The following is a 27,321-nucleotide window of genomic DNA, read 5'->3' as shown; positions in this document are numbered from 1 at the left end:
AACCATACTGCTCGTTCTGTAACACGCTGTGTGTTACAGGGAAGACATCCTCCTCCCTCATGTAGTACCCTTCCTGAAGGCTCATCCTTAAATTACCCTCCAGCATGACAATGCCACCAACCATACTGCTCGTTCTGTGCGTGATTCCCCCCCCCCCCCCAGAAAAGTCTGGGAACTTGCAGATGCCTTGGTGGAAGAGTGGGATAACATCTCACAGCAAGAACGGGCAAATCTGGTGCAGTTCATGAGGAGAAGATGCACTGCAGTACTTAATGCGGCTGGTGGCCACACCAGATACTGACTGTTACTTTAGATTTTGACCCCCCCCCTTTGTTCAGGGACACATTATTCAATTTCTGTTAGTCACATGTCTGTGGAACTTGTTCAGTTTCTCAGTTGTTGGATCTTATCTTCATACAAATATTTACACATGTTAAGTTTTGTGAAAATAAACGCAGTTGACAGTGAGAGGTCGTTTATTTTTTTGGTGCGTTTATATGTGTATGCTGGTTGTGATGCTTTAGCCTAGGCCTGACTATCAGAATAGCATGCCATCAGAGACATTTTGAGATGGAGGGCAATGTCAGGGATAAATAGAAATCTGAGGGGGAAAGACTTCTTCCTCCTCATGTCATTCTTTGCTGAGGAAATGGGCCATCCCAAAGACTGCAAAATTTTTTGGACTTCCCCTGAACAGGAAATGGTGGCTAGTGGATGGTTTTCATAATTATGATTAGCACTTGTGTGCATCATTAGGGGAATTGTTGTCGGAAGGTGAGGGGAAATAAACTGGTTAGAAAGAAGTAGTTAACAAAGAAATAATCAAAATCTAGTCAAAGCTTATCCTTCGGGCACTCCCTAAGCAGAACTTCTATCCCAGTAACATTCACTTTTTCTTTATTCAGGCCTTGTGCTCGACGAGGAGGCACTTTGCTCGGAGCCTTGAGGCAGGTATCAGAGCAGGAGCCTCCTAGATGCTAACATGTCTAGCATTACTATTAAACATGGAATGCAGAAACAAGCTTGCTGTCTTTGGAGCAGTAAGGAACAGATACATTCTCCCCTCCCATAGTGTGTTGGGGGAGGTTGACTTTGAACACTTTCAAGCCCTGAAAGTAGCCCATCTTTCAAACTCCCAGATTTTGCTCTGTTCGGTCACCCATCCTGCTGTCTACCCCTCAATAATGTCTGACATGCAACAGGCCTCCATCACTGCCTAACTTGGGCAAACATCGAGCTGGACAATGAGGATGTAAATGAGGTCTTTACACTCAGTCAGCTGAAATGTTACATGTCTTTTATTTCCCCCACACAACACTGGGCAGAAGACCAGGGCTCATTGTGACCAGCCTCTGATGCGCCGACCGGCTGTAGGGGTCCCCCTGTTTGGGCCACAGACTCTAATAGTTCTACGCATTGTGTGCTGGTGGGTGTATTTGTCATGCTTTCAGAAAATTATTAATCGCTTGTCTGTTTTTCTTGCTTTCTTTCTTGTCAAGACTTTCTTTCTTGTTAAGACTCCATCTTAAGAATCACAATTCTAGACTGTAGATGATCACAAGTACTTTTCAAAAACACTTTTTATGACACTTATTGGATGGGTGTACTTCACCATAAGATGGCAGTTTATTTCTGTGCCCCCACACAAAAAAACTGCTCTGTGAAGTTCCAGCATCTCCACCTCCCACCCCACCCTCCAGATGAATCACTCCCTTGTAGGAGCCCATGTCCCCAGGCAGTAAGGCAGGCAGAGAATCCATGTAGTGAGATCCCAGCACTGCAGGAAAGGGGGAAAAAAACACAATGTGACTTTTATTTTCAGAGGGGAGTAGTGTAGTGGAGGGTAGGAGTAGTGTAGTGGAGGGGTAGGAGTAGTGTAGTGGAGGGGTAGTGTGGTGGAGAAGAGAGGGGGGGAGTAGTGGGAGAGGTGGTGGGGGGACGGAGGAGAGGGGGGTGGGAGAAAGGCAGGCAAGACATGATGTGATGCTGCTGCTGTGGGAGTCGTTTCAGTGTAGCCGAGCGGTGCTGTGCTGCAGCGCCAGTCATATACACCCCCCCCCCCCCCCCCGCTGCTAGAAGTTGTGAGAGCCCCCTCCTACCCCGCGCCTCGCTGTCATTCACACGTGCGGCTCAGGCAAACAGCTGGCCGCGGAGTACCTGATTGGCCCGAGGCAGAGAGCAAGGGGGCCGGTGCCCATGTGGGTAGGAGGGGCTTGGCACTGGGCGGCTCAGTGGGTGAGTGCGAGCTGGTGACCGCAAATAGTTGGCCGATGTTTGTCTGGCCTTTGTGCTTTGGCTGCATCCTCACTTTAGGGTGTTAGGTCATCTAACATCAAGAAGCCAAGAAGGGGGAGGAGGATGGGGTTTAGGGGAGAGGATGGGGGTTAGGGGGAGGGTTGGAGGATGGGGGTTAGGGGGAGGGGTTGGAGGATGGGGGTTAGGGGGAGGGGTTGGAGGATGGGGGTTAGGTGTAGAAGGACAGATACAGATAATACCTGGTGGTGCCTCTGCTAAACTGATCCATCTAGTTTTACACTTTGCTAAATGTTGGCAGACACCACACAGAGGCAGTCCTCTACAAGGAGGAGGGAAGAAATGGTCTTGACAGCCACAAATCGTGTGTGTGCGTGCGCGTGCCTTAGTCCCCAGCCCAGATGAAGGGTGTATTCTTCTTGGCTGTACAAAGAGCTCCATTATGGTAGAGTGGTGAAGAGGCCTATCCTCCCGACCTGGGCTGTGGTTCCTCTGCTGGGAAAGAACCCCCACCCCCCTCCAGTGGTTTGTCCTGCTCTGTCTCCTCATCAGACATGGTGAGACCAGACAGACAGACAGACAGACAGACAGACAGACAGACGGACGATGCAGCATTTTAAACACAAAGACCAAGTAGCGTCAAAACATTTCACTCACATTTCACTCGCTGCATTTCAAGCAGTTATTGTGCGAAATGACTTACTGCGAATGTCTGAAGTGGCATACTTTTTACATCTGACAAACAAGTAGACCAACCTCATCCCAGCTGTGTATATTCACTGTGTACACAGTGCTCTATATTAAGATGAACACTACTGTCTGTAATGACTGACTGTGAATGGCTGAAATAATTGTCTGCTTTTTAAGATCTGACAAACAAGCAGTTCAGATGACTACATGGGTTGGGAGATGCTTTGGGTGGGCTTTTTTGCTTTTTTTTGTGTATGCCTTTGCACCAAGTTTTCATGTAGGATGGGCTAATCCGTGTGACGAGGGTGTGAGTCTTGTCTGAAGGACTTGGTGTGTTGGGTAAGTCCAGGCTTAGGCAGGTATGGCGTGTATGAGCTTGTAGGCCTGAAGCAGCCCCCCCCAACACTACACTCACACATATACACACACACAAGTGCTGAAAGACTGTGAGGGTTTGCGTTTGCGAAAGACAGCGACAACCCCAAGTGCATTGTTGTAAGGTGGCATTGTCATGCTGGAGGGTAATTTAAGGATGAGCCTTCAGGAAGGGTACTACATGAGGGAGGAGGATGTCTTCCCTGTAACACACAGCGTTGAGATTGCCTGCAATGACAACAAGCTCAGTCCGATGATGCTGTGACACACCGCCCCAGACCATGTTGGACCCTCCACCTCGATCCCGCTCCAGAGTACAGGCCTCGGTGTAACACTCAATCCTTCGACGATAAACGCAAATCAACCATCACCCCTGGTAAGACAAAGCCGCGACTCGTCAACGAAGAGCACTTTTTGCGAGTCCTGTCTGGTCCAGCGACGGTGGGTTTGTGCCCATAGGTGACGTTGTTGCCTGGTTAGGACCTGCCTTACAACAGGCCTACAAGCCCTCAGTCCAGCCTCTCTCAGCCTATTGAGGACAGTCTGAGCACTAATGGAGGGATTGTGCGTTCCTGGTGTAACTCGTGCAGGTGCTGTTGCCATCCTGTATCTGTCCCGCAGGTGTGATGTTCGGATGTACCAATCCTATGCAGGTGTTGTTACACGTGGTCTGCCACTGCAGATCGGCTGTCTGTCCTGTCTCCCTTAATTGCCAACCGTCTGTAAGCTGTTAGTGTCTTAACGACCGTTCCACAGGTGCATGTTCGTTAATTGTTTATGGTTCATTGAACAAGCATGGGAAACAGTCTTTAAACCCTTTACAATGTTGATCTGTGAGGTTATTTGGATTTTTACTAATTATTTTTGAACGACAGGGTCCTGAAAAAGGTTTCTTTTTTTGCTGAGTTTAGAATATGATGTCAAGAGGATTCACAAAAACATTGCACTGACAGAATTAAGTAGTCTTAATCTTGACAAATGACACACTAATGCTAAGTCCCAGCAACTACAACAACAAACATATCAATGACTGAACAAACCAAATGGCGGTACAGACGTATACCAACACAATTCCTTAGAGCCTTTAATTGTCAGCATGCGAGTCTATCTTTACTCAGACAATCTCCATTAGGATCATTAGAGGGCTCAATGAGCATAACACTCCCGTCTCCGGGGCCATAACACTCCCGTCTCCGGGGCTAACACTCCCGTCTCCGGGGCCATAACACTCCCGTCTCCGGGGCCATAACACTCCCGTCTCCGGGGCCATAACACTCCCGTCTCCGGGGCCTTGCTACACTCTTACAGTCTTCAACACTGAGGGGGCTGACTGAGTCATTGCATCACAAGCTTGGTGACCTTGCTCTGAAAAGATAAGAAAGTGGAGACATATCTGGACATAACGGACCTGAAATGGCATCATCTTCCAGAGACGGTGTTGATTGAGACCGCCTTGATGACTCAGAAGACTGAGGATGTTTGGTGGTTTCACAGTTCACAGTTCTGCAGTTTTTGGCAACAAACAACAAGCAAAGCGTTTGTCAGTAGACAGGGAGGGATGAATGATGGACAAAGACGAAACTGGCCAACTACTGTTCAATACCTAGTGAAGGACCAAGAACTAGGAAGGAGTGCACTCATCTCAGTGGAAAGTAGTTAGCGACATAAAGGGGTCAAAGTCTCCTCTCTTGTCCCGATGCAGCTGCTCTTTCGAAGGAAAACCTGGTTTTCAACTGGGCACCAATGCCTGCGGGAGAGCTGTGAAAGATGTTTAATGTTCTCCTTGGACGGGGTTTATGATTCCACTTTGGTGAACTTTGGTACCTGGGGGGGAGGCGGAAGAGAGCACAGAGGAGGAGAGCTGGCTGACAGGCTGGTCTGACTGGCTGGTTAATTATAATTCCTCTTTGAAGGAGGTGCCGCGACCTCGCGCCAAGCCGAGGATGCTGGGAAGAGCACAGCTCAGGAGAGTGATGGGTGGTGGGGGAGGATGATATAGGGTCTTTGCTGGTGATACTTGGACTGGAGGGGGGGGCTAAAAAAGTTGCACTAGGCCTACGTCATTATACATTTATCCCAGAGCTGTTCATTTCGGAGAGAAAACATTTTCCTGGGTGGTTAAAACGGCAGAAGTGGTCCTGTGTGTGTGTGTGTACACCTTCCGTGAGATGGGTGGCGGCTGTGCGGCCTATATATAACCAGTGTTGTCTGGGCAGGGTTTAAGCTTTTAAGGTAGGTCCCTCCATTGTGTGGGAGCGAGCTGCTCCTGTTGTGGGGGGGGGAGAGGCCAGGTTTCAACCCAGAGAAAGGACCGCGTTTCTACCTTTGTGTGCCCTGCCTCCAGGGCATGTCAGAAGAGAGCCTATCCCATCAACTCTACTCCCAGTATGTGGTGGTGGAGGGGGGGTGAAAGTGTAGTGTTAACTTCAGATCAACGGAGTGAACACACCTATCCCACCCCCACACCTCGCTTATCCATCCCCCACTAAGCACCCCTCTCCCCCTCTTTGCATTCCTCCTCTCCAGCTCCATCTCTGCTCAGGACGGAGGAGGTATTTTGGAAACAGTGCGCATCTTTATCCATTGTCCAATCATAATCAAAAGCTGTCTCGAAACAAATAGTTTAATCTCATTAGCAAATGCTTGTTTTTGCGACACCGTTTTCCTTCTGTGATGTGAGACAGAAGCAGGCAGGGAGGGGTTGAGTTATAACCAGTGTCATCCTCAATCCTTGGGCGTGGAACGACATGATACAGAGTTACGTGTGTAGCCGACGTCACAGAGATTACCCCATCTTCTAAAGTCTGTGTGGTTTGTCTGTCTCACGGCTGATGATGAGAGCATGTCTAATAACCAGAGGACTTTTAAGAGAAAACTGAAACTCAAAACAGAGTTCCTCCTGGCAGTAAGAATGAAAGTTCTTGTGTTTTCCTCTAAATTTGTTTCTCTCCTGAAAATGTTTGAAAGAAATAGTGCATTTATTTAGTTCAAAACTACTTGCTGTAAGCACTGAATCATTTCAAAACAGGAAGAAAAAAACAGTAACACCAAGCAGTCATACTCTGCCCTCCCAGTCTCCTCCTACACTAAAGCCTCTCCCATCCCATAATCCCTGTCCCCTCCCCCACCCAGCTGTGCAAAGGGATGCTCTTCAGGTGTGGATGTGACCGTGGTCGCATCGCTCTGTGTGTGTGTCTGGGGGGGATGTGAGTGAAGGTGTGTGTGTGTGTGTGTGTGTGTGTGTGAAGGGGGTGTGATGAAGGTGTGTGTGTGTGTGTGTGGGTGGGGATGTGAGTGAAGGTGTGTGTGTGTGTGTGGGGGGATGTGAGTGAAGGTGTGTGGTGTGGTGTGTGTGTGGGATGTTGGAGTGAAGGTGTTGTGTGTGTGTGGGGGGGATGTGAGTGAAGGTGTGTGTGTGTGTGTGTGTGGGGGATGTGAGTGAAGGTGTGTGTGTGTGTGGGGGGATGTGAGTGAAGGTGTGTGTGGGTGTGGGGGATGTGAGTGAAGGTGTGTGTGTGTGTGGGGGGGGATGTGAGTGAAGGTGTGTGGTTGTGTGTGTGTGTGTGGGGGGGGGGGGGATGTGAGTGAAGGTGTGTGTGTGTGTGGGGGGATGTGAGTGAGGTGTGTGTGTGTGGGGGGGATGTGAGTGAAGGTGTGTGTGTGTGTGATGTGAGTGAAGGTGTGTTGTGTGTGTGGGGGGGGGATGTGAGTGAAGGTGTGTGTGGGGGGATGTGAGTGAAGGTTGTGTGTGGTGTGTGTGGGGGGAGTGAGTGAAGGTGAGGTGTTTGTGTGTGTGTGTGTGTGTGTGTGTGGTGTGTGTGTTGTGTGGGGGGATGTGGAGTGAATGTGTGTGTGTGTGTGTGTGGGGGATGTGAGTGAATGGTGTGTGTGGGGGGGGGGGGAGTGTGAGTGAAGGGGGGGTGGGGGGGGGGGATGTGAGTGAAGGTGTGTGTGTGTGTGTGTGTGGGGGGGGATGTGAGTGAAGGTGGTGTGTTGTGTGTGTGTGTGGGGGGGAAATGTGAGTGAAGGGTGTAGTGTGTGTGTGGGTGTGTGTGGGGGGGGGATGTGAGTGAAGGTGTGTGTGTGTGTGTGTGTGGGGGATGTGAGTGAAGGGTGTGTGGTGTGTGTGTGTGTGTGGGGTGTGAGTGAGGTGTGTGTGTGTGTGTGTGTGGGGGGATGTGAGTGTGAAGGTGTGTGTGTTGTAGTTGTGGAGAGGTGTGTGTGTGGGGGAGAGTGGGGGTGTGATGGGGGGATAGAGTGTGTGTGTGTTGTGGGGGGATTGTGGTATGGTGATGTGATGGTGGTGGACGTGTGTGAGTGAAGGTGTGAGTGTGGTGGGGGATGTGAGTGAAGGTGTGTGTGTGTGGGGATGTGAGTGAATGTGTTGTGTGTGGGGGATGTGAGTGAAGTTGTGTGTGTGTGTGGGGGGGATGTGAGTGAAGGTGTGTGTGTGTGTGGGGGGGGGATGTGATGAGGTGTGTGTGTGTGTGTGTGTGTGGGGGGGGGATGTGAGTGAAGGTGTGTGTGTGTGTGGGGGATGTGAGTGAAGGTGGTGGTGTGTGTGGGGGATGTGAGTGAAGGTGTGTGTGTTGTGTGGGGGGATGTGAGTGAAGGTGGTGGTGTGGGGGGGGGATGTGAGTGAAGGTGAATGTGTGTGTGTGGGGGGGATGTGAGTGAAGGTGTGTGTGTGTGTGTGTGGGGGGGATGTGAGTGAAGGTGTTGTGTGTGTGTGTTGGGGGTGGGGGGTGTTGTATTGGGGTGGATGTGGTTGTGGAGTGGTGAGTGGAAGGTGTGTGTGTGTGGGGGATGTGAGTGAAGGTGTGTGTGTGTGTGGGGGGGATGTGAGTGAAGGGTGGTGTGTGTGTGGGGGATGTGAGTAAGGTGTGTGTGTGTGTGGGGGGGATGTGAGTGAAGGTGTGTGTGTGTGTGGGGGGGATGTGAGTGAAGGTGTGTGTGTGTGTGGGGGGGATAGTGAGGTGTGATGTGTGTGGGGGGGGATGTGAGTGAAAGGTGTGTGTTGTGTGTTGGGGGGGGATGTGAGTGAGGTGTGTGTGTGTGGGGGGGGGATGTGAGTGAAGGTGTGTGTGTGTGTTGTGTGTGGTGTGGGGGATGTGAGTGAAGGTGGTTGTGGGTGTGGGGGGATGTGAGTGAAGGTGTGTGTGTGTGTGGGGGATGTGAGTGAAGGTGTGTGTGTGTGTGGGGGGGGATGTGAGTGAAGGTGTGTGTGTGTGTGGGGGGATGTGAGTGAAGTGTGTGATGTGTGTGTGTGGGGTGTGATGGTGGTGTGTGTGGTGGGGATGTGAGTGAAGGTGTGGTGTGTTGTGGGGGGATTGTGAGTGAAGGTGATGGTGTTTGTGGGGGGGATGTGAGTGAAGGTGTGTGTGTGTGTGGGGGGATGTGAGTGAAGGTGTGTGTGTGTGTGGGGGGGATGTGGAGTGAAGGTGTGTGTGTGTGGGATGTGAGTGAAGGTGTGTGTGTGTGGGGGGGATTGTGAGTGAAGGTGTGTGTGTGTGGGGGGATGTGAGTGAAGGTGTGTGTGTGTGTGGGGGGATGTGAGTGAAGGTGTGTGTGGTGTGGGGGGGGATGTGAGTGAAGGTGTGGTGTGTGTGGGGGGATGTGAGTGAAGGTGTGTGTTGTGTGGGGGATGTGAGTGAAGGTGGTGTGTGTGTGGGGGGATGTGAGTGAAGGTGTGTGTGTGTGTGTGTGTGGGGGGGATGTGAGTGAAGGTGTGTGGTTGTGTGTGGGGGGTGATTGGAGTGAAGGTGTGTGGTGTGTGGGGGATGTGAGTGAAGAGTGTGTGTGTGTGGGGGGGATGTGAGTGAAGGTGTGTGTGTGTGGGGGGGGATGTGATGAAGTGTGTGTGTGTGTTGGTGGGGGATGTTGAGTGAAGGTGTTGTGTGTGTGGGGGGGGATGTGAGATGAAGTGTGTGTGTGTGTGGGGGGGATTAGTGAAGGTGTGTTGTGTGTTGGGGGGGATGTGGGTGAAGAGTGCAAATGATAGTGTGTGTTGTGGGGGGTGTGAATGAAGGTGTGAGTGAAGGGTGTGGGGGGAGTGATGAAGGTGTGTGTTGTTGTGGGGGGATGTGATGGAAGGTGTGTGTGTGTGTGTGGGGGATGTGAGTGAAGGTGTGTGATGTGTGTGGGATATTGAAGTGAAGGTGTGAGGCAATCACCATCCCGTTGTTGTGGCACGTCCAGAAGTATTGTGTACAGTGCTCGTCGAACGCTGTGCTAGTCTGCTGATATCCTTTAACAGCTCCTTGTGGGTCGGGTGTGCTTTTCGCATGTGAGGAAAGGTTGTGGTGTGTGTGTGGCGGGCATGTGAGTGGATGGGTGTGTGTGTGTGATGGGGGGGATTGTGAGTGAAGTGTGTGTGTGTGTGTGGGGGATTGATGAAGGTGTGTGAACTCCTCTGGTGTGCATGCGCGTGGTGCTAGAGGTCGTAATGTGTGTGTGTGTGGATGGGATGTAACGTGATATGGTGTGTGTGCGTGGCAAGGCGGCATGATGAGCTGAAGTGTGTGTGTGATGTGAATTGTATAAATGTGTCGCCCTAACATCAACATTGTGTGGTGTGTGGGGGGATGTAAAGTGTGTGTGTGTGGTGGGGCTGGGGTCTTGTGAGTGAAGATGTGATTGTGGATTATATGTGAAAGGGTGTGTTAGTGGGGTATTGGTGACGTGAAGGTGTTGTGTGTGGGGGGGATGTGGAGTGAAGAGTGTTATGCAGCATGTGCTGTGAGGGGTTGTGACGTGAGGGTACGTGTTCTGTGTGCGCTAACTTCCTTTCATGCCAAGGAGGAGCGGACAAGCACACGGTCTGGGAGAGGGCATGTGGCTCCGGTCTCCGAGATGGAGACGAAGGGGTGATGCCGTCTGTTTGTGATACTGGTTACATTTTTCAACTTGCACGAAGGGGTAAGACTGCATAGTGTGTGTGTGTGTGTTGTGTGTGTGGTGTGTGTGTGTGTGTGTGTGTGAGTGAGAGAATGGGACAAGGAAGTGGCAGCTCAGTGTTTCTTCCAAGGATGCCCTTTTTAAGAAGCATTACGCAGGGCTAGCCTAGCAGGATTAATAGGGATTACCAAGGTGGAGTTGGGTTTAACAATTAAAATGCAAAAGGAAATGTGAATATTGCCCTGGATTTCAATTATATATATATATAATTTTTTTAATCCTTTATACCAAAAACCAAGGTATACAGAATAACATAACGAAGTTAGCCTAAACCTCCAAACCTTGAGTTAAAAGTAACACGAATCAGATGCATGTCGAAATGCTCCACCATAGTTATGCACAAGGAAGGAAAATATAAAATTGCAGGAAATAGATTGGGTGTACATTCAGTCAGAAGCCTCTGAAAGCTATATTAGCACGTCTGCACCATATTAGCAGTCACCTCTGACCTCACTGGCATCTTTTCCCAGCATGCAGCACTCAGGTGGGCTGTCATTAGGGCAGCTCTTCCTTCAATATTTATCGTCTCTGTGCAGCTGACTGACTGTCTGAGACACACAGACTAACAGAGCCTTCTCTCGATTACAACTAGCAGATACAGCCTATAATCATCCATTCATTTGACTACATTTCTCAAGACAATTATTTACGTTCTAAAGACACCACACAATGTTAGGTTGTATAAAAAACAGTTTGCCAGAAACATTATGTCCACAAGTTCAAAAACTTTGATTGCAGTAATCTGTCTGTGTTGATGATAAAGTATGTTATATTTGCATGTTCTCTCATCTCTTCCCGTCTCTCTCACACACACAAAACTGGTTGGACGATGCGGTTGCCGTATGCACTTTTTTCCCCCTCTCCCTCGGTCTCTCACTCTGTTCCTCCCAATGACGTATATAAACCCTGGATTGCTGATGCTATCTATTGGCCATTGAGGCTTTGAAGCCACCGGTCGGCCATATTGGCACTCCCCAGTAGGAGCAATCCTCCATAGGAATGAAAGGAATTCTACAGTATTTAAGTATTTTGTTGTAGTGGGGACAGTAACATTAATACTCTCAACAAAAAAAATACCTTTAAAGAATATATTATTTCTTTTTTTAAATGTTTATCTCACATAATATCATTTATAAGTATGCATTAAAGTTGTCTGGAAAACTTGTCAAAAACGAATTTAGACATAAAATAAATGCATTTATATAGCTTCCGAAATCTTTTTTTACAATGGAGTAGGAGTACCAAGATGGCTGCGCAGTGGCTTCAATACAGCGCCCCCTGTCAGTCATCCAGGGTTTACACACATCATTGGTTCCTCCTTCCCTCCCCTGCCTAGCTCCAGTGAGCAACAAGTGCTGCCTGTGAGTACCACCCCTCCCCCCTCCCCCTCTAACCTCCAGAAGCTATCGCAAATCCTCAGCCTGCGAGCAACTGCCAGCTGACAAAACTGTTTAGTCAGCAAGAAAGATGGAAGGAGGGAGCGATGTGGGGCTGGAGGAGAGAGAGAGAAAGGTAAAGACAGAGCGAGGAGGCAGAAAGGGAGAGAGGGAGGGACAGCACAAGAGCTGGAGACATTCTTACTGCGCACTCTCCATTTAGCCTCCCTTTTTCCTCTCCATCACTCTCTCTACAGCGTTAACCCTTTCCTCTCCGAGACAGCCGACACAGAGAGATGGCTACTCGTGGAGGGGGAAAGACAATCCACTTTGTGGCAAGAGTATTTTTAGGGTTATTTTGCAGGTAAATAGGAGTCAGTGGACTAGAACTCAAATAAAGAATTGTAAACAAAACAAGACTTTAAACTTTCTTTCTCACCCGTGAGACAGAGCTAGCTGCTTGAAAACGGGCTGACTTAGGAGAAGGGGACAACACTGGAGCAGACCCATTGTTGCTCCACTTCCTCCATCTCTTCCCCCACCACTTCGAAAAGGAGGCAGTTTAACTTCCTGTCTCCCCCATTCTTCACCCCAGGTCCTGCTGCAGCCTCCATTTTCATTTTTTCTACCCCTTTCCTCCTCCTCCACCCTCCTCCTTGTGGCATTCTTTCACATCAGTGACACAGCCGTCGAGCTAGACTTTGAACCCACAGTAAATACCTGCTATATTTGCAGCCTGTGCTGGAGGTTGACGACTAGGTGGTGGCCGGTGGTTGGGAAGGGTGTGTGTATGTTTGTGGTGTATACGTGTATACGTGTGTGTGTGTGTGGGGGGGTGGTGACAGCTCGGAGCTGGGCAGAGGGATAAAGAAAACGTAGGGCTCTGCACTGAGACAGGGCAGACATCACCCCGATGCAGGGCTCCCTCCCTCCCTCCCTCCCTCCCTCCCTCCCTGCAGCTTATCAGTTAGACCCTGGACACACCCTGTGAGATGGATGACTTGGCCAATATTAACAACACACTTTTGTGGATCAACGAGAGAGGAGAACTATTGGACAACCAAGGCGGAACTTGGTTGTAATGGCAAGGGTTGCTAGTAAAATAGGTCACCTAGTACCCGTAACAACAAATAAAGGCATCCATCCATTCATCAACAACAAAAATTGTAATGTTCACCAATGTAGGATGGGTGGTATGGATTTTCTAGTAGTGGCTTGGAGTAGTCATGGCAGCAATCAATTCATCCAAATGTTTACCGAATCCAGCGATGTGATGCAATAGTACCTCGAGAGACGGGACCCATAAACATTAGGACCTACTTTGCACATTATCTGTACAGCCAAGTATCGCCTACAAAAAGACAGTGATATTAATCTAGATTTGGGACTTCTACCACAAATGTGTAACTGTGCCTACAAATATCACTGAGCCTCACCACTAGGCCTATATTTACACTGGGGCCTAGACCACAGGCAGAGTATAGCAGGGCTAACTAAGGACTCACCCCAGGGACATGTTGTAATGTCTACTGTAAGGTCCCTCCGTGAGTGTTTGTTAGTTGCAGCTTACATTCACACACCTGTAAAAGAAGTCCATTCCCTCCTCGGTAAAGCGGCCTATGTGCACACAATGGAAGCACCGACACCGTCCTACTTAGCTGTTTTGTCCACTTCTCAAATTTCTGTCATCTCACTTGGCTGTGTTACCGCATCCCCATCAAAACACCCACACGTACCTGGAGCCTCCCCAACATTCCCTAATTCCATCAATAATGTTGGGTATGTAACATATGAGGTGCAATACAGTGCACTGTCATATTTAAACAAGTAGTCAATGATTAGTAACAACTGCATCAAGGCGTAAAATGTATGAACTTAACAATTTCCCAAAATCGCAAAGTAAACACGTTATGAATTACTTCAATTTTCAATGTAGCAGTTACGAGTACCCTACATTTGAGAAATTCCGGAGCAAAGAAGGTTTAAGAGGAGATGGGGCATTGTGGCACAGTGAGGCCCAACCCCAGATTCCATTTTGGAAACCATCTTCCTCAGGTTCCCTCTTTCCTTCCTCCTCCTGCACCTACAAGTAAGTCCCTGTGTCCCCTCCATGCCCCACTGGCCGGCCAGGAGATGGAACTTAATCTTATCTAAAAAAGGCGGGTTAAAAATAGCTCTGGGAGCCAAAGGGCCAACCCATTTGTACCCTTGGGGAAACCACGACCCATCTCCACCGGGAAGAGAGAGAAAAAGTTTCTTAATACCACAACTTTTTTCATTTTGACCGTGTCTTCCGGGTGGTTCGACCCATACATCCCGCTCCTATTCCAATGATTTAGCCTCAGAGAACAACAGGTTAACAGCTAAATGAGAGAAGAGAAAGAATGGGGGGGGGGGGGCAGCGCAGACCTAATACCAATGCCCTGCATTGTTGAAGGGACTTGACTGTCAGCTTGCCATCAGGGGACATTGTGTTTAAGTAGGTGTCTTTGGGGGTATGGGTGGAATATTATTAGGTTAAATGGTGGGCTAATGAGAGCATAAGGGACCCGATTGGAGGGGAGGGGGGGTGAAGGCTCTTAATTAGCTCACAGCATCCTCGTCTGGCCCAAAACTTATTGGGAGGAATGTTGATCAGCGGACTTGGTTTTTTGTCAAAGAATATATAAATGATTGCCCTTTTAGCTTATCCAAACTCCTAATTACTTGTGTTATCGTTTCAGTGATGCTACAAAATCCATGGTTCACATCTGGACTTTATTGAGTGTTAAGTTGGACTAATCATTCCCTTGAGTGGCCTATTTATTAAAATTCTTTAACCAGCCCATATACACTAAATGTACAAAACATTAAGGATACCTTCCTAATTTTGACTTGCACCCCCCACTTTTACCCTTAGAATAGCCTCAATTCATGAGGGTGTGGACTTCGCAAAGTGTCAAAAACATTCTACAGGGATGCTGGCCCTTGTTGACTCCAATGCTTCCCACAGTTGTGTCAAATTGGCTGGATGTCCTTTTGGTGGTGAACCATTCTTAATACACACAGGAAACTGTTGAGTGTAAAAAACCCAGCAGCGTTGAAGTTCTTGACACAAACCTGTGGGCCTGGCACCAACTACCATAGAGCCTCACAGTGGAGATGCCATAATACCCATTAAACCTAGCGGTCAAAACAGGGAAATGGTTCCAATCGTTTTTTTCACCATTCATTTTTCCCATACTGGATTTTTAGAAACACTTAAAATAAGGGCGGTGTTTTGTGTAGGCTTACCCTGGCGTGACATTTTGATAACCGTGTAAATCTCTCTCAGACAAGGTGACGTTTATCAATATAGTCGGCTCCATTTACGCTCAGATCCGAAAATGCTAATAAGCATCAAAGTAGACATCAAGAAAAACTACAAATCCCTGCATGTCATTTCTAGCTGACACCCTTTCTAAAAGGTATTGTGTCAATTTAAAACATGCACAAGGCAGTATTGTCAATTTAAAAGAAATGTAGCCAATTTACTCATTACTAAATTTAGCTAACATTAGATGGTTAATCCAGAGATTCTTAACTTTTGCTTCGATGCAGCAGTCTCGTCCAGATCATTATAGAATTTGTAGTTCTTTATGATCGCCACATTAGCAGCTAATTATTATTTTATTTTGGGGGGGTAAATAGAGGTGAATATATTGATAAAAGGCCCGTTGTCCTAGATAGATTTACACAGTTATCAAAACGTCGCGCCGGGGTAAACCTACGCGAAACACAGCCCTTATTTTAAGTGTTTCTAAAAATCCAGTATGGGAAAAATGAATGGTGGAAAAACTATTGGAACCATTTCCTTGTTTGACAGCTAGGTTTTATGGGCATTATGACTCATGTGGATCCCAGGAAGAGTAGCTAATGGGGATCCTAATAAATACCATACCACACTGTCGTACTCTATACCCTGTTCAAAGGCACTTAAATCTGTTGTCTTGCCCAAACACCCTCTGAATGGCACACATACACAATCCATGTCTCAATTCAACCAACCTGTCTCCTTCCCTTCATCAACACCGATTGGATTTAACAAGTGACATCAATAAGGGATCATAGTTTCCACCTGAAATCACCTGGTCAGTCTATCTCATGGAAAGAGCAGGTGTCCTTTATGTTTTGTACACTCTGTGTATAATGACATTGTTATTATTAGGACCATCTAGGCCGAAGACAAAACAAACATCTCTACATTAAAGCCTATCACATCAAATTGCAGAGATGGAACACCACAAGATGGCATGCAGTCAAACTGCTATTTCTAACCAAAAGAATAAGTAAGACGTTCTTGCTGGAGTAAGATCCAAGTCCAACAAACTTAACCCATAAATATGCCTTTAGCCTTCTGGCGTGTGTAACTACCTACAACTGGTCAACATCACATGAAATCAAACATTATTGCACTCTATGCATCCCACATCAAGGATTTTTTATTAACTGTTCAAACTGACTTGCCTCCAGGCTCCTAGGCCTAACTGAGACCCATAGCTAGTCTATTTTGTCAACAGACAAGGGTCATGAGTACCAATAATGCAGTGGATTTGGAGACCTTGTGGAGGGTGGAGAGCTGAGGACATACAAAGGGACCTCCTCTTTTAAAGTATGATTACACATTGATCATTCATCAACTACATTTGAAGTCGGAAGTTTACATACACCTTCGTCAAATACATTTAAATTCAGTTTAACAATTCTTGACATTTAATCCTAGTAAAAATGCCATGTCTTAGGTCAGTTAGGATCACCACTTTATTTTAAGAATGTGAAATGTCAGAATAATAGTAGAGAATTATCTATTTCAGCTTTTATTTCTTTCACCACATTCTCAGTGGGTCAGAAGTTTACATACAATAAATTAGTATTTGGTAGCATTGCCTTTAAATTGTTTAAACTTGGGTCAAACGTTTTGGGTAGCCTTCCACAAGCTTCCCACAATAAGTTGGGTGAATTTTGTCCCATTCCTCCTGACAGAGCTGGTGTAACTGAGTCAGGTTTGTAGGCCTCCTGGCTCACACATGCTTTTTCAGTTCTGCCGACACATTTTCTATGGGATTGAGGTCAGGGCTTTGTGATGGCCACTCCAATACCTTGACTTTGTTGTCCTTAAGCCATTTTGCCACAACTTTGGAAGTATGATTGGGGTCATTGTACATTTGGAAGACCCATTTGCGACCAAGCTTTAACTTCCTGACTGATGTCTTGAGATGTTGCTTCAATATATCCACATAATTTTCCTCCCTCATGATGCCATCTATTTTGTGTCTGGCTCTTTTATGGCGGTTTTGGAGCAGTGGCGTCTTCCTTGCTGAGCGGCCTTTCAGGTTACGTCAATATAGGACTCGTTTTACTGTGGATATAGATACTTTTGTACCTGTTTCCTCCAGCATCTTCACATGGTATTTTGCTGTTGTTCTGGGATCAATTTGCACTTTTTGCACAAAGTACGTTCATCTCTAGGAGACAGAACGTGTCTCCTTCCTGAGCGGAATGACGGCTGCGTGGTCCCATGGTGTTTATACTTGCATACTATTGTTTGTACAGATGAACATGGTACCTTCAGGCGTCTGGAAATTGCTCCCAAGGATGAACCAGACTTGTGGAGGTCTACAATTTTTTTCTGAGATCCTGGCTGATTTATTTTTATTTCCCCATGATGTCAAGCAAAGAGGCACTGAGTTTGAAGGTAGGCCTTGAAATACATCCACAGGTACACCTCCAATTGACTCAAATTATGTCAATTAGCCTATCAGAAGCTTCTAAAGCAATGACATCATTTTCTGGAATTTTCCAAGCTGGTTAAAGGCACAGTCAACTTAGTGTATGTAAACTTCTGACCCAATGGATTTGTTTTACAGTGAATTATAAGTGAAATAATCTGTCTGTGAACAATTGTTGGAAAAATTACTTGTGTCATGCACAAAGTAGATGTCCTAACTGACTTGCCAAAACTATAGTTTGTTAACAAGAAATGTGTGGAGTGGTTGAAAAACGAGTTTTAATGACTCCAACCTTAGTGTATGTAAACTTCCCACTTCAACCTATATCTCCAGGCTCAGAATTCAATAGAACATAGTTGGTATAGAATACATTGTTGATCATTTATTCAATCACACCATCTATATAACTTCCTCCAAAAAGAACATGATAGTTTATGAGGGATGATTACATTATTAATTTTTAAACCAACTGTCTTCTTACAGTGCAAAAGCATTCTCCTCTGATCTAGTCTTCCATTTTATTTACATGGCCTTGCTTGAGTATGACTGCAGGCCCTAAACCAGGACAGACTCATCTTTCTCTACCACAGAAAAAATACTTTTTAAAAAACAAAGTTATGTCTCTAGCCTATATCAGGCTTTCCTCAATTCACTTCAAGCAATTAAGTCAACTGAGCATCCTGCTTACTACCCCTACCCCCACACACATCATTATCACCATCGTCCCCTCGTGTTGCCTTGAGGTGTTAGTTTCATCACACATTCAACTAAACTATTCACACTTCAGTATTTCTTCATTTGAAATAAACCCACCATCTTTGATAGAGTGTCTAGATTTGGGTGGCGAGTTTCCCTACAGCAAAACGAGTGCGTTTGATCCCGCTGTCGTCGTAGGCCTACTCGACTACAGTGTAGAATTTCGTAATGGAATGCGAACTGCTCATCCGGATCAGCACTCTCCTCCCTGTCTTCTTCCAAGTGGTCAGAGAGCTCGAGAGAAGAGGAACATCGACCACCGAAAGCTCCAAAACCGTGTTGCTTCTATTTTCAACCACCAACAAAAAAGTATGCAATGCAAATATCAACAGGTAATTTCTCTATCACCAGATAACTTTTTGCAAACAGAGAAACACAGTAGAGACAAAGTTACTTTTACCCATTGCGGTTATATGCGCACAGTAGTCGACGAGAGCAAGGGACGAATGAAAAAAAATGCCTAGCAACCATTATCTAACCAGCCCTCGCTACGTTGCAGTTCCACAAGAGACAAAAACGCATCAGTTCATCACTTCACTTTAGTAACTTTTGAGCGTCTAAAAGAGTAACAAATTAAAACGAACCATAAATGATCACCAAGAAACACTTTACACGTCAACCTCGTAGATGGTGCACAATTAATTAGCATATATCACTGAATGATAATAATTGTAGAATGTGAAGACACAATGACGTTCTTAATTCTAGTGATGTAATAATTAGGACAAATATAGACTAGGATAACAAGCGGCGTGATGAGTACGGAAAACTATTATGTTTACTTCCCGAACAATGAAGAAATAATGATATTGAATAAATCGAATTAACACACAGGCTACTCTTGAAAAACAAATAAGTTTCGAAAACGTCTTGACAAGGTCAAAATGTAACTAGCTATACCGACACATGGCCACTAAGCTGAAGCTAGGCTTCGATCAAAGTGCACTGAAGATATGGATGCTCGAGCGGAGCAACAGGCGGTTAGTTAGCAAGCTAGCAGACTTTGAACCTCCACCTCGAGCCCCCATAATTAAAACAAACGTTACCGATGGTGGAAGTTAGAACTCCAACAATTGCTGTTAATTTTAAGTGGCGATAAGTAACCAAACCTCGTCAGTTACGAATAATCATATAAGGAAGAGAAATTCCATCGCTCAGGCGTTTTAATCATGGATGAGCATCAGGTCCTCAGCGAAACTAGGAAGCGACTGGGAGTCGAGAAAACTATCCTATCCACGTCGCTTTTCGAAGTTTTACAACTTTGTCACAACAACTGTAAACTTCGCCAAACACGCAATTAACATCACATATCGACTAAACCAGACAAATAAGGCAGAATTTAGAGAATAAGCCGAGAAGCTAGCTAGGTACTTACGTTTGACTTTGTTGGGGTTGGGCTGCTTACGCCGAGACATACTGATGATGGTGAATGGTGATGATGGACTAAGAAAAAAAAAAAGAAGCTGCAAAGTTGTTCCGGAGAGGAATCAAAATGGCGTTTCTGAGGATGTGCAAAGTTCGACAACTTTGTTCCCCCCTCTTTCTTCCAAATTCCTAAAAAGGAAGATAGAAGAAAGAGTTCAGAGACGAGAGGAAAACACTTATTTCGCTATCCTCTCTGACCGTCCCCAAAGCGCAGCTCTCTCCTCTCCCCTAACCTGATAAGTAAGACGCATCACGTGTTGCTCCTGCTAGTCTCCAAGGGGACGTGTTACTGAGGCTGCTTCCACAAGACTTAAGCCAGTAAGCATCTCTACAGGAGGGGTCTCAAAAGAGCAACAAGTTTTATCGAGCGGCGTGGTACCCTCAACAGGAAAACTTGTTGAGAGAGGAAGTGCACGCCGAGGAAACTCGAGCCCTTTAAAGTTCTAGAACTTTGTTGTTGATCAACATTTCTTTATGGGGCATCTTTGAACGACGAACAGATGCGTTTTATAAAATAAAAGCCGACCAAGAATGCACACCTATCATTTTTTAAGTAAGTGTAATGATTAAATATTGTTTAAGTAGGTACAGGACCCAGTGATGGATGCATAAGCAAACTATATTTAACTAGTTTCAATTGTTAAATTTAGTTTCAACTGGTGCTGGCATACTCCCACATTCCTCCAAGCCCTCCTCTCTGGATACAGACCCCTCCCTGTGCCTTTACTCATCAACCACTGGCCGACAAACATTCCCTCCCCTCTATGCAGCTGAACTGGTAGGAGCCTGCACAGCCCTCACACTGTCTGGGCCCCATTGAGATGAAGTCAGATACATTAGGCTACTAATTATTATAAATCTAGACAAACAACTTTCATGTAGGCCTAATGAACTGAATAGTAAATGTGAGAGGATAGGCCTAGCCTACAGAGAGTTTGGTCATTGTGGCTTCTGTTGATTATATCTAACCTAAACCTCCATAGCCATTGCCAAGCAAATAGGCCTAGTGATGCTTCAGTGATGATAGATAATAAGGATGCTAATTTGGGATGTTTTTGGTGCTAGATTTCAAAAAACTAAATATGATGAATGGGATGTAATTTTGTTTGCATCACCTCGTTCTTATGACACTTATGGAGACACGTATTGCAAATTGATCTGACCATTGATCACTAAACATTCTAAGAAAGTTCAACTCTAGGCTCTATCCAGCTGTATGCTCAATCAACCCCAACTGAATGGAAAAGATATGCACCAAATAAAATAAAGAAATTAGATGGTGCTTAGCTTTCCTATTAATATGGGGTTGAGGCATGGGACATGGACTCATCTTGATAGACCACTTCAGAAGGTTTTAAAACATCTGGCAAACATATGATCTTGGGAGTGAGATCTTAGATCTTATTTGTATAGCTAATCTAAAATCAAAGAAGATACCTAACATACAGTGCCTTTAGAAAGTATTAATACCCCTTGATTTATTCCACATTTTGTTGTTACAGCCTGAATTCAAAATTGAATTAAAAAAAATCTCACCCATATACACACAATACCCCATAATGACAAAGTGAAAACATGTTTTTAGATTTTTTTACAAATTTATTGAAAATTAAATACAGAAATATCTCTTTTAAATGAGGATTCACACCCCTAAGAGCTTAAAATTCTTCGAGCTCTGTCAACCATTTTCAGGTCTTGTCATAGATTTTCAAGCAGATTTAAGTCAAAACTTTAACTCGGACACTCAGGAATATTCCTTTTCTTCTTGGTAAGCAACTCCAGTGTAGACTTGGCCTTGTGTTTTAGGTTATTGTCCTGCTGAAAGGTTAAGTAATCTCCCAGTGTCTGGTGGAAAGCAGACGGAGCCAGGTTTTCCTCTAGGCTTTTTCCTGTGATTAGCTCCATTCTGTTTCTTTTTTATCCTGAAAAACTCCCAATCCTTAACAATTACAAGCATACCTATAACATGTTGCAGTCACCACTATGCTTCAAAATCTGGAGAGTGGTACTCAGTAATGTGTTGTATTGGATTTTCTGCAAACATAACACATTTTATTCAGGATAGAAAGTTAAGTGCTTTACCACATATTTTGCAGTATTACTTTAGTGCCTTGTTGTAAACAGGATGCATGCTTTGGAATATTCTTATTCGATACAGGCTTCATTCTTTTCACTCTGTCAATTAGGTTAGTATTATGAAGTAACTACAATGTTGTTGATCCATCCTCAGTTTTCTCCTAACACAGCCATTAAACTCTATAAGTGTTTTAAAGTCACCATTGGCCTCATGGTGAAATCCCAGAGCGGTTTCCTTCCTCTCCAGCAACTGAGTTAGGAAGGATGTCTGTATCTTTGTAGTGACTGGGTGTATTGATACACCATCCAAAGTGTAATTAATAAGTTCACCATGCTCAAAGGGATATTCAATGTCTGCTTTTTTTAACCCATCTAGCAATAGGTGCCCTTCTTTGTGCGCCATTGGAAAACCTCCCTGGTCTTGATGGTTGAATCTGTGTTTCGAATCCACTGCTCAACTGAGGAACCTTATAGATAATTGTATGTGAGGGATACAGAGACTAGGCAGTCATTCAAAAATCATGTTAAACACTATTATTGCACACAGAGTCCATGCAACTTATTATGAGTTGTTAAGCACATTTTTACTCCTGAACATATTAGGCTTCCGTAACAAAGGGGTTGAATACTATTTACTCAAGATATTTGAGCTTCTCATCTTTAATTCATTTGTAAAAACTTTGAAAAACATAATTTCATTCTGACATTATGGGGTATCGTGTGTAGGCTAGTGACAAAAAATCTCTATTTAATCTAATTTAATTTCAGGCTGTAACACAACAAAATGTGCAAAAGGTCAAGGGGTGTGAATATTTTTTGAAGGCACTATATTTCCCAATGCAGAATTAAAGAAAGATGGTCATTGGTGAGCTATTCAATTAAAGGCAAATATGGACCTTCTTACACATTCATAATGTCCATCAATTTAGTTTTAAAAACGGTGCTTGACTTGGGCAGGAGCTCACCAGAGCTGAGTACCGACATCTCAAATGCTCTACTGCATGAGCTCCTGTTACTCTCATAGAATATTACCTCAAAACTATTGTGGAGCTCCTGCACCTAAATATAAACAGTACCAGCACCCAAAATGAGTACCAGAACCTATTTCAGTCCAAGTCAAGTAGTTTATAAATATACTTTTTTCTAACTTGAATGTTTAACATAAACACACACACATTCTGCAGTGCCTAGCCTATATAAAGGAAATACTCACAGTATCAGCCTCATGAGCCTGCATTACATTACATCACTAATCTAATAGTTTACTTTCAAATTCCAATGATAAATATTGACAAACAATTAGCCATAGCAATATAATGATTTATATTTTTGTGCAATTAGCACATTTAGTTCCAATCTGCTGTGAATGCTTGCCTTGAACTGATTCATCAACTTGTTGCCTTTCCCCTAATGGTATCAGTCTTTGTCTTCAAGGGCTTGCATGCTAAAAAAACATTTTAATTTTAGGTTGCTCAAACTTGATGATCTTCCATCAAAACTCTCAAATAGGCATTTTAAACAGCTGTATGTGATTTTATGATAATAAAAGACAATTTCATCAATTTGACTTGAGTTTTAAGTAAGACCTGTAGCATGCCTATACATGATGGTGGTCAATAGTTGAGATTGCGTGTGCGCGCACGTGCGTATTTTAGTTGCCAGAAATGGCAGTGTGCCTTTCTTCAGTCACAAAACCCACAAAAATGAGAGTGATGTAATTTATTGAACGTAATCATGGCTTCAACCCCGTTGCTGGGAACAACTATCCCAATTCGACAGCAACAAAAGGGTGGATTCATCCATCGTGGGCGAGGCGACCACAGCATCTCACATTCTGTAAAACAAGTTCCAGACTGGTCTGAACCGCGCGCGAGCTCATTTTTCTAAGAGTCGAAAAAGTGATAGCACTCGACGCATATGGGTCACTATGTTTTACCTTTAAAAACTATTTGACGCTGTCTTCCTGTACAAACAGTAATTACACTGTATTTGACTCTACCCTCGCACCATCGACAGTCACATGAGATAAACACCTGTTGGTTGTGTGGGGGATGACAAGCACATGCTGCACTTACTCAACTGGCTGTGGACTGACTGTCTAGTTTTCTCTCCTATGGAGTCTATTTAACCGCTTAGAATTGCTATTGCATTTTTTACACATATATGTGTTGCAGAAATTGACTTTGTGCTTAAAGAAAGTAGTTATGTGAAGTACAATAAACAGGTTGTTAAAGATGTTGCCCTGGCTGGCTCCAGCATGTGCTTGTAAGTAAATGCAAAGAGGACAGGGGGAGTGGTGAAAAACCGGTTTCCATTGGTGACGGATGATTTGTAGGTAACAGTTGTTTGCCTTGCAGTCTGCACTGCACTATAGCTGCACAGAGACTCTTCGTGCACGAGGGCAACTTGTAAATTCTCGCTTTATAAATTGCTGATTCATTCTTTATTACGGGACGCAATATGCACAAACAAATGGTGTGCACCCACTTCTTAGTCGCAGTTTGCCCTTAATTAAGTCCATTTTAAAGTGTATGGTATCTTTGGCTAAAAAAATAACTTAGAAAATGAGGATGGGTGAAGTTGTGATCTCTCAAATGTTTTGCAAACAACCTCATCCATCTGTCATACAATTATGTTTTAATTTGTATTACATTAATTACAAATAAATCATAATTTGGTTATTATGTCTATAACACCCTTGACCCCAAGAGAAGGGTTACTGATTGAAGTGCATTTAAGCTACCTTTGTGCCAATTCATAAAATAGTTTGGATGGAATACATGGAAATGAAGAGGTGAAGAGAATAGCAACAATTACATTGAGAAACTACAGTATATATTAGCCACAAGCGCAAGAATGTCCTCTCTCCCTTTAGTAACGTCTCTTTCTTTTGGGCACAAACTGGTTAAATCAACGTTGTTTCAAATTAATTTGTAAATAATGTATTGTGATGTGGAGTCTACGTGGGAAATACATTGGATTTGCAAAAAGTCATCACCCTCAACTAAAATTTCAACCACAGAATTATGTCATCATGGTAACCAATATTCAACCTTTGAAACATCATCAGATCTTCAACGTAATATCTACAATAAGAAAAAAACAATAAGCTGGACAGCACCTCCTAGTGATGAGTTGATCTATCTACAGGTATCCTTTTGGTTTTAATCAAGCCCTGCTTAGCTTTGAAATTTGTCACTGACTACTACCAATGTGCTATCGTGAGAGGGATTGTTGAGAAATCTCCACTAAATAGATTCACTGTTGCTATCGAAGTCATTCCAAAGGGTATGTTTAACAGAGCAAGTGAAATGTAACCATCAATCATATCATCAATGTTGCTATTTAGGCCTATATAGCATTTGCGAAGTCATCAACAGCTATTGTTTAAATTCAGCCCAGGATTCAAGAATAGAAAATACGTATAAGCCTAGGGTTTCAAGCTTTGATTGATTACCAATGGAATCTACAAGTTAATAATAAATATGTTGGATTCATGTCTCCATCTCAACCAAAAATCTAAGTTAAAGAATAGTACTAAATGATATCAAACTGTATTTAAAGTGCATTTAATGTTTGATTTGATTTAGTCCTGTTCTTTAACTTTAATTGTTGGTTGAAATGGAGACGTGAATCAATCCAACATATCAATTATTAATTTGTAGACAAACTGGAATTAATGCCAGACTTAGTGGCACAGATAAAATTATCCAAGCAGAAATACAGTAAATAGCCTAAAGTTAAAGCTATCTTACAAACTAATGTAACCATATTTATTCAACTTTAAAATGAGTAACACAACCATGTCTGCATTTTGAGGTTACTGTAACAACAAATGTCTTCTAATGTAATCATAGAAAACGTGCATGTTCAAGATAGCATGCAATGGTCACATGTCTGTGGAGAGCTTTACAATTGCTATAATAATCTGTGCAGAATCTCAAATGGCATTGATCACTTGCACCATGTACTTTAATGTAATCTCAACTGCAATACTGGTCATTTTGGTTGTGCGATTAGATAAAGCACAGTGATAACACATTAAATTGTATAAATTAACAAAATATCTGACATTGTATTCCTATTTGAACTTTGTTGTGCTTTTAAATGGTTGAAAGCAAGTGATAACACATTTAGGTGACAACTAAATCAAAAATCAGAAATGTATTTGCCATTGGAATTTAGTTGTGCTTTTGCATGGTTGAAAGCATAGTGATAACACATTGGGAATTCAACAAACTTTTATCTGTCTTTTTGAGTGGGTGAAAATAGGTTTTAATTTCACTGATCAACATTGAAATGACGTGGTGTGCCCAGTGGGTTATTAGGATTTTGGAGAGATGACAGGTCAGTGCAATAGAGCCTGACTCATTCCTCCATTGAAGTCTCTTAGGCAACAGGCGTTTTTTCCACAACATTTCTCAAAGACAGTCTAGCAACATTTCAAGAACTCTAATTTAATTCCATCCCTGAATAGGAATATTCAAATAACGTTAGAAGGTTATTATCTAACCAACCAGGAACTAGGTGTAAATGTTCTTTATGTTCTAGGAAGGTTTCTTGTCAGCTTGGTTCCTACTGGTTAGAGAGGTTTCCCCAACCCCAAATTACCACTACTGTATACCCTTTTGAAGGACCTATCACATGGGCTTTGTTCATTGGGCACCGAACGGAAGAAAACAGACTGAAACAGGGAGGGACCACCTGGACTTGTCCAATAAGATGTGAAACCTTTATTGCCTATGCTGACACTATCCTGATATTAGGGGGGGAAAAAGGTGACAAACGAGATGTTTGCGCGTTTGAAACAGTTAGTAGGATAGAAGAGTGAGGGGAAGGGGAGAGAGAGAGAGTGAGGGAGGAGGACGAGAGGAGGGGAGAGAGCGAGAGAGAGTGTGTGTGGGAGGGGAGGGACGAGAGAGAGTAGGCAGTAACATGAAGCCTCCTTCAACCCTGTCAAGGGATCCAAATAGTTTGGAGTGCTCGAGTGCTTTGAGATCTGACCTGCTCTGCAGCGTGGCTGTCTGTCCTACTAAAGGCTATGCCCAGAGGCCATCACACAATCTGTGATGAAACAACCTTGGGATTTGTCACAGCAGTAGCAGTACATGAACATCATGTAAACAACTTTTTTGGAATAGTGCCCTTCTCTTACCATGCTTCATGTGGAAAGTGATAGTGGTGTGTGTGAGGTGCATGTGTTCCTGGCTTGAGGAGTTAATCATTGACCTGTGTGTGTGTGTGTGTGTGTGGGGGGGGGGGGGGGGCTCGGTCATGACATGAGTCACCAAAATGGCGGTAACTTCGGCTGGGGTGAGACAGTTCAACCTTGTGCAGAACTGTAGGGACGATTGCTATGGCTCCACACCTGTTATTGAGGATGCTTTCCAGTTGCCACCTTTCAGACAAACATGAGAGCAAAGGCCAACACAAAGTGCATCAGACACAGCCAATCCAAACATAAGACCAACTTGAGTTTTGAAAGCCAGCCTCAATGCATTTATTTTTTTATCATTTTCAAACTGATCTACTGGTCTACTGAAGACCTTACATTTTGGCGTGAACCTCTTGAATCTATGGCAACAGGAAATACTTTTAGCAGTATCAATATCAGTGACAGACTCAATCCTTCTGCAAAAGTGACCCTTAAGCCAAAAATAAGCATA

General features: G+C 44.4%; 1 protein-coding gene across 1 annotated transcript in view; it reads right to left on the bottom strand.

Moving 5' to 3' along the window:
* LOC111953790 (ras-responsive element-binding protein 1) overlaps positions 1 to 20,146 on the bottom strand; it is a 93,358-nt gene extending 73,212 nt beyond the window's left edge. Inside the window, 1 exon segment of the mRNA XM_070435598.1 lies at positions 19,530 to 20,146. Coding sequence (XP_070291699.1) covers positions 19,530 to 19,569 — 40 coding nt within the window. The 5' untranslated portion in view covers positions 19,570 to 20,146.
* Between the last annotated feature and the right edge of the window lie 7,175 nt (positions 20,147 to 27,321).

This window comes from Salvelinus sp. IW2-2015, linkage group LG27 (genome assembly GCF_002910315.2).
Source record: "Salvelinus sp. IW2-2015 linkage group LG27, ASM291031v2, whole genome shotgun sequence".
Classification (NCBI taxonomy): domain Eukaryota; kingdom Metazoa; phylum Chordata; class Actinopteri; order Salmoniformes; family Salmonidae; genus Salvelinus; species Salvelinus sp. IW2-2015.
The sequence above is the reverse complement of the archived record's forward strand: the minus strand, read 5'-3'. Positions and strand labels throughout refer to the sequence as shown.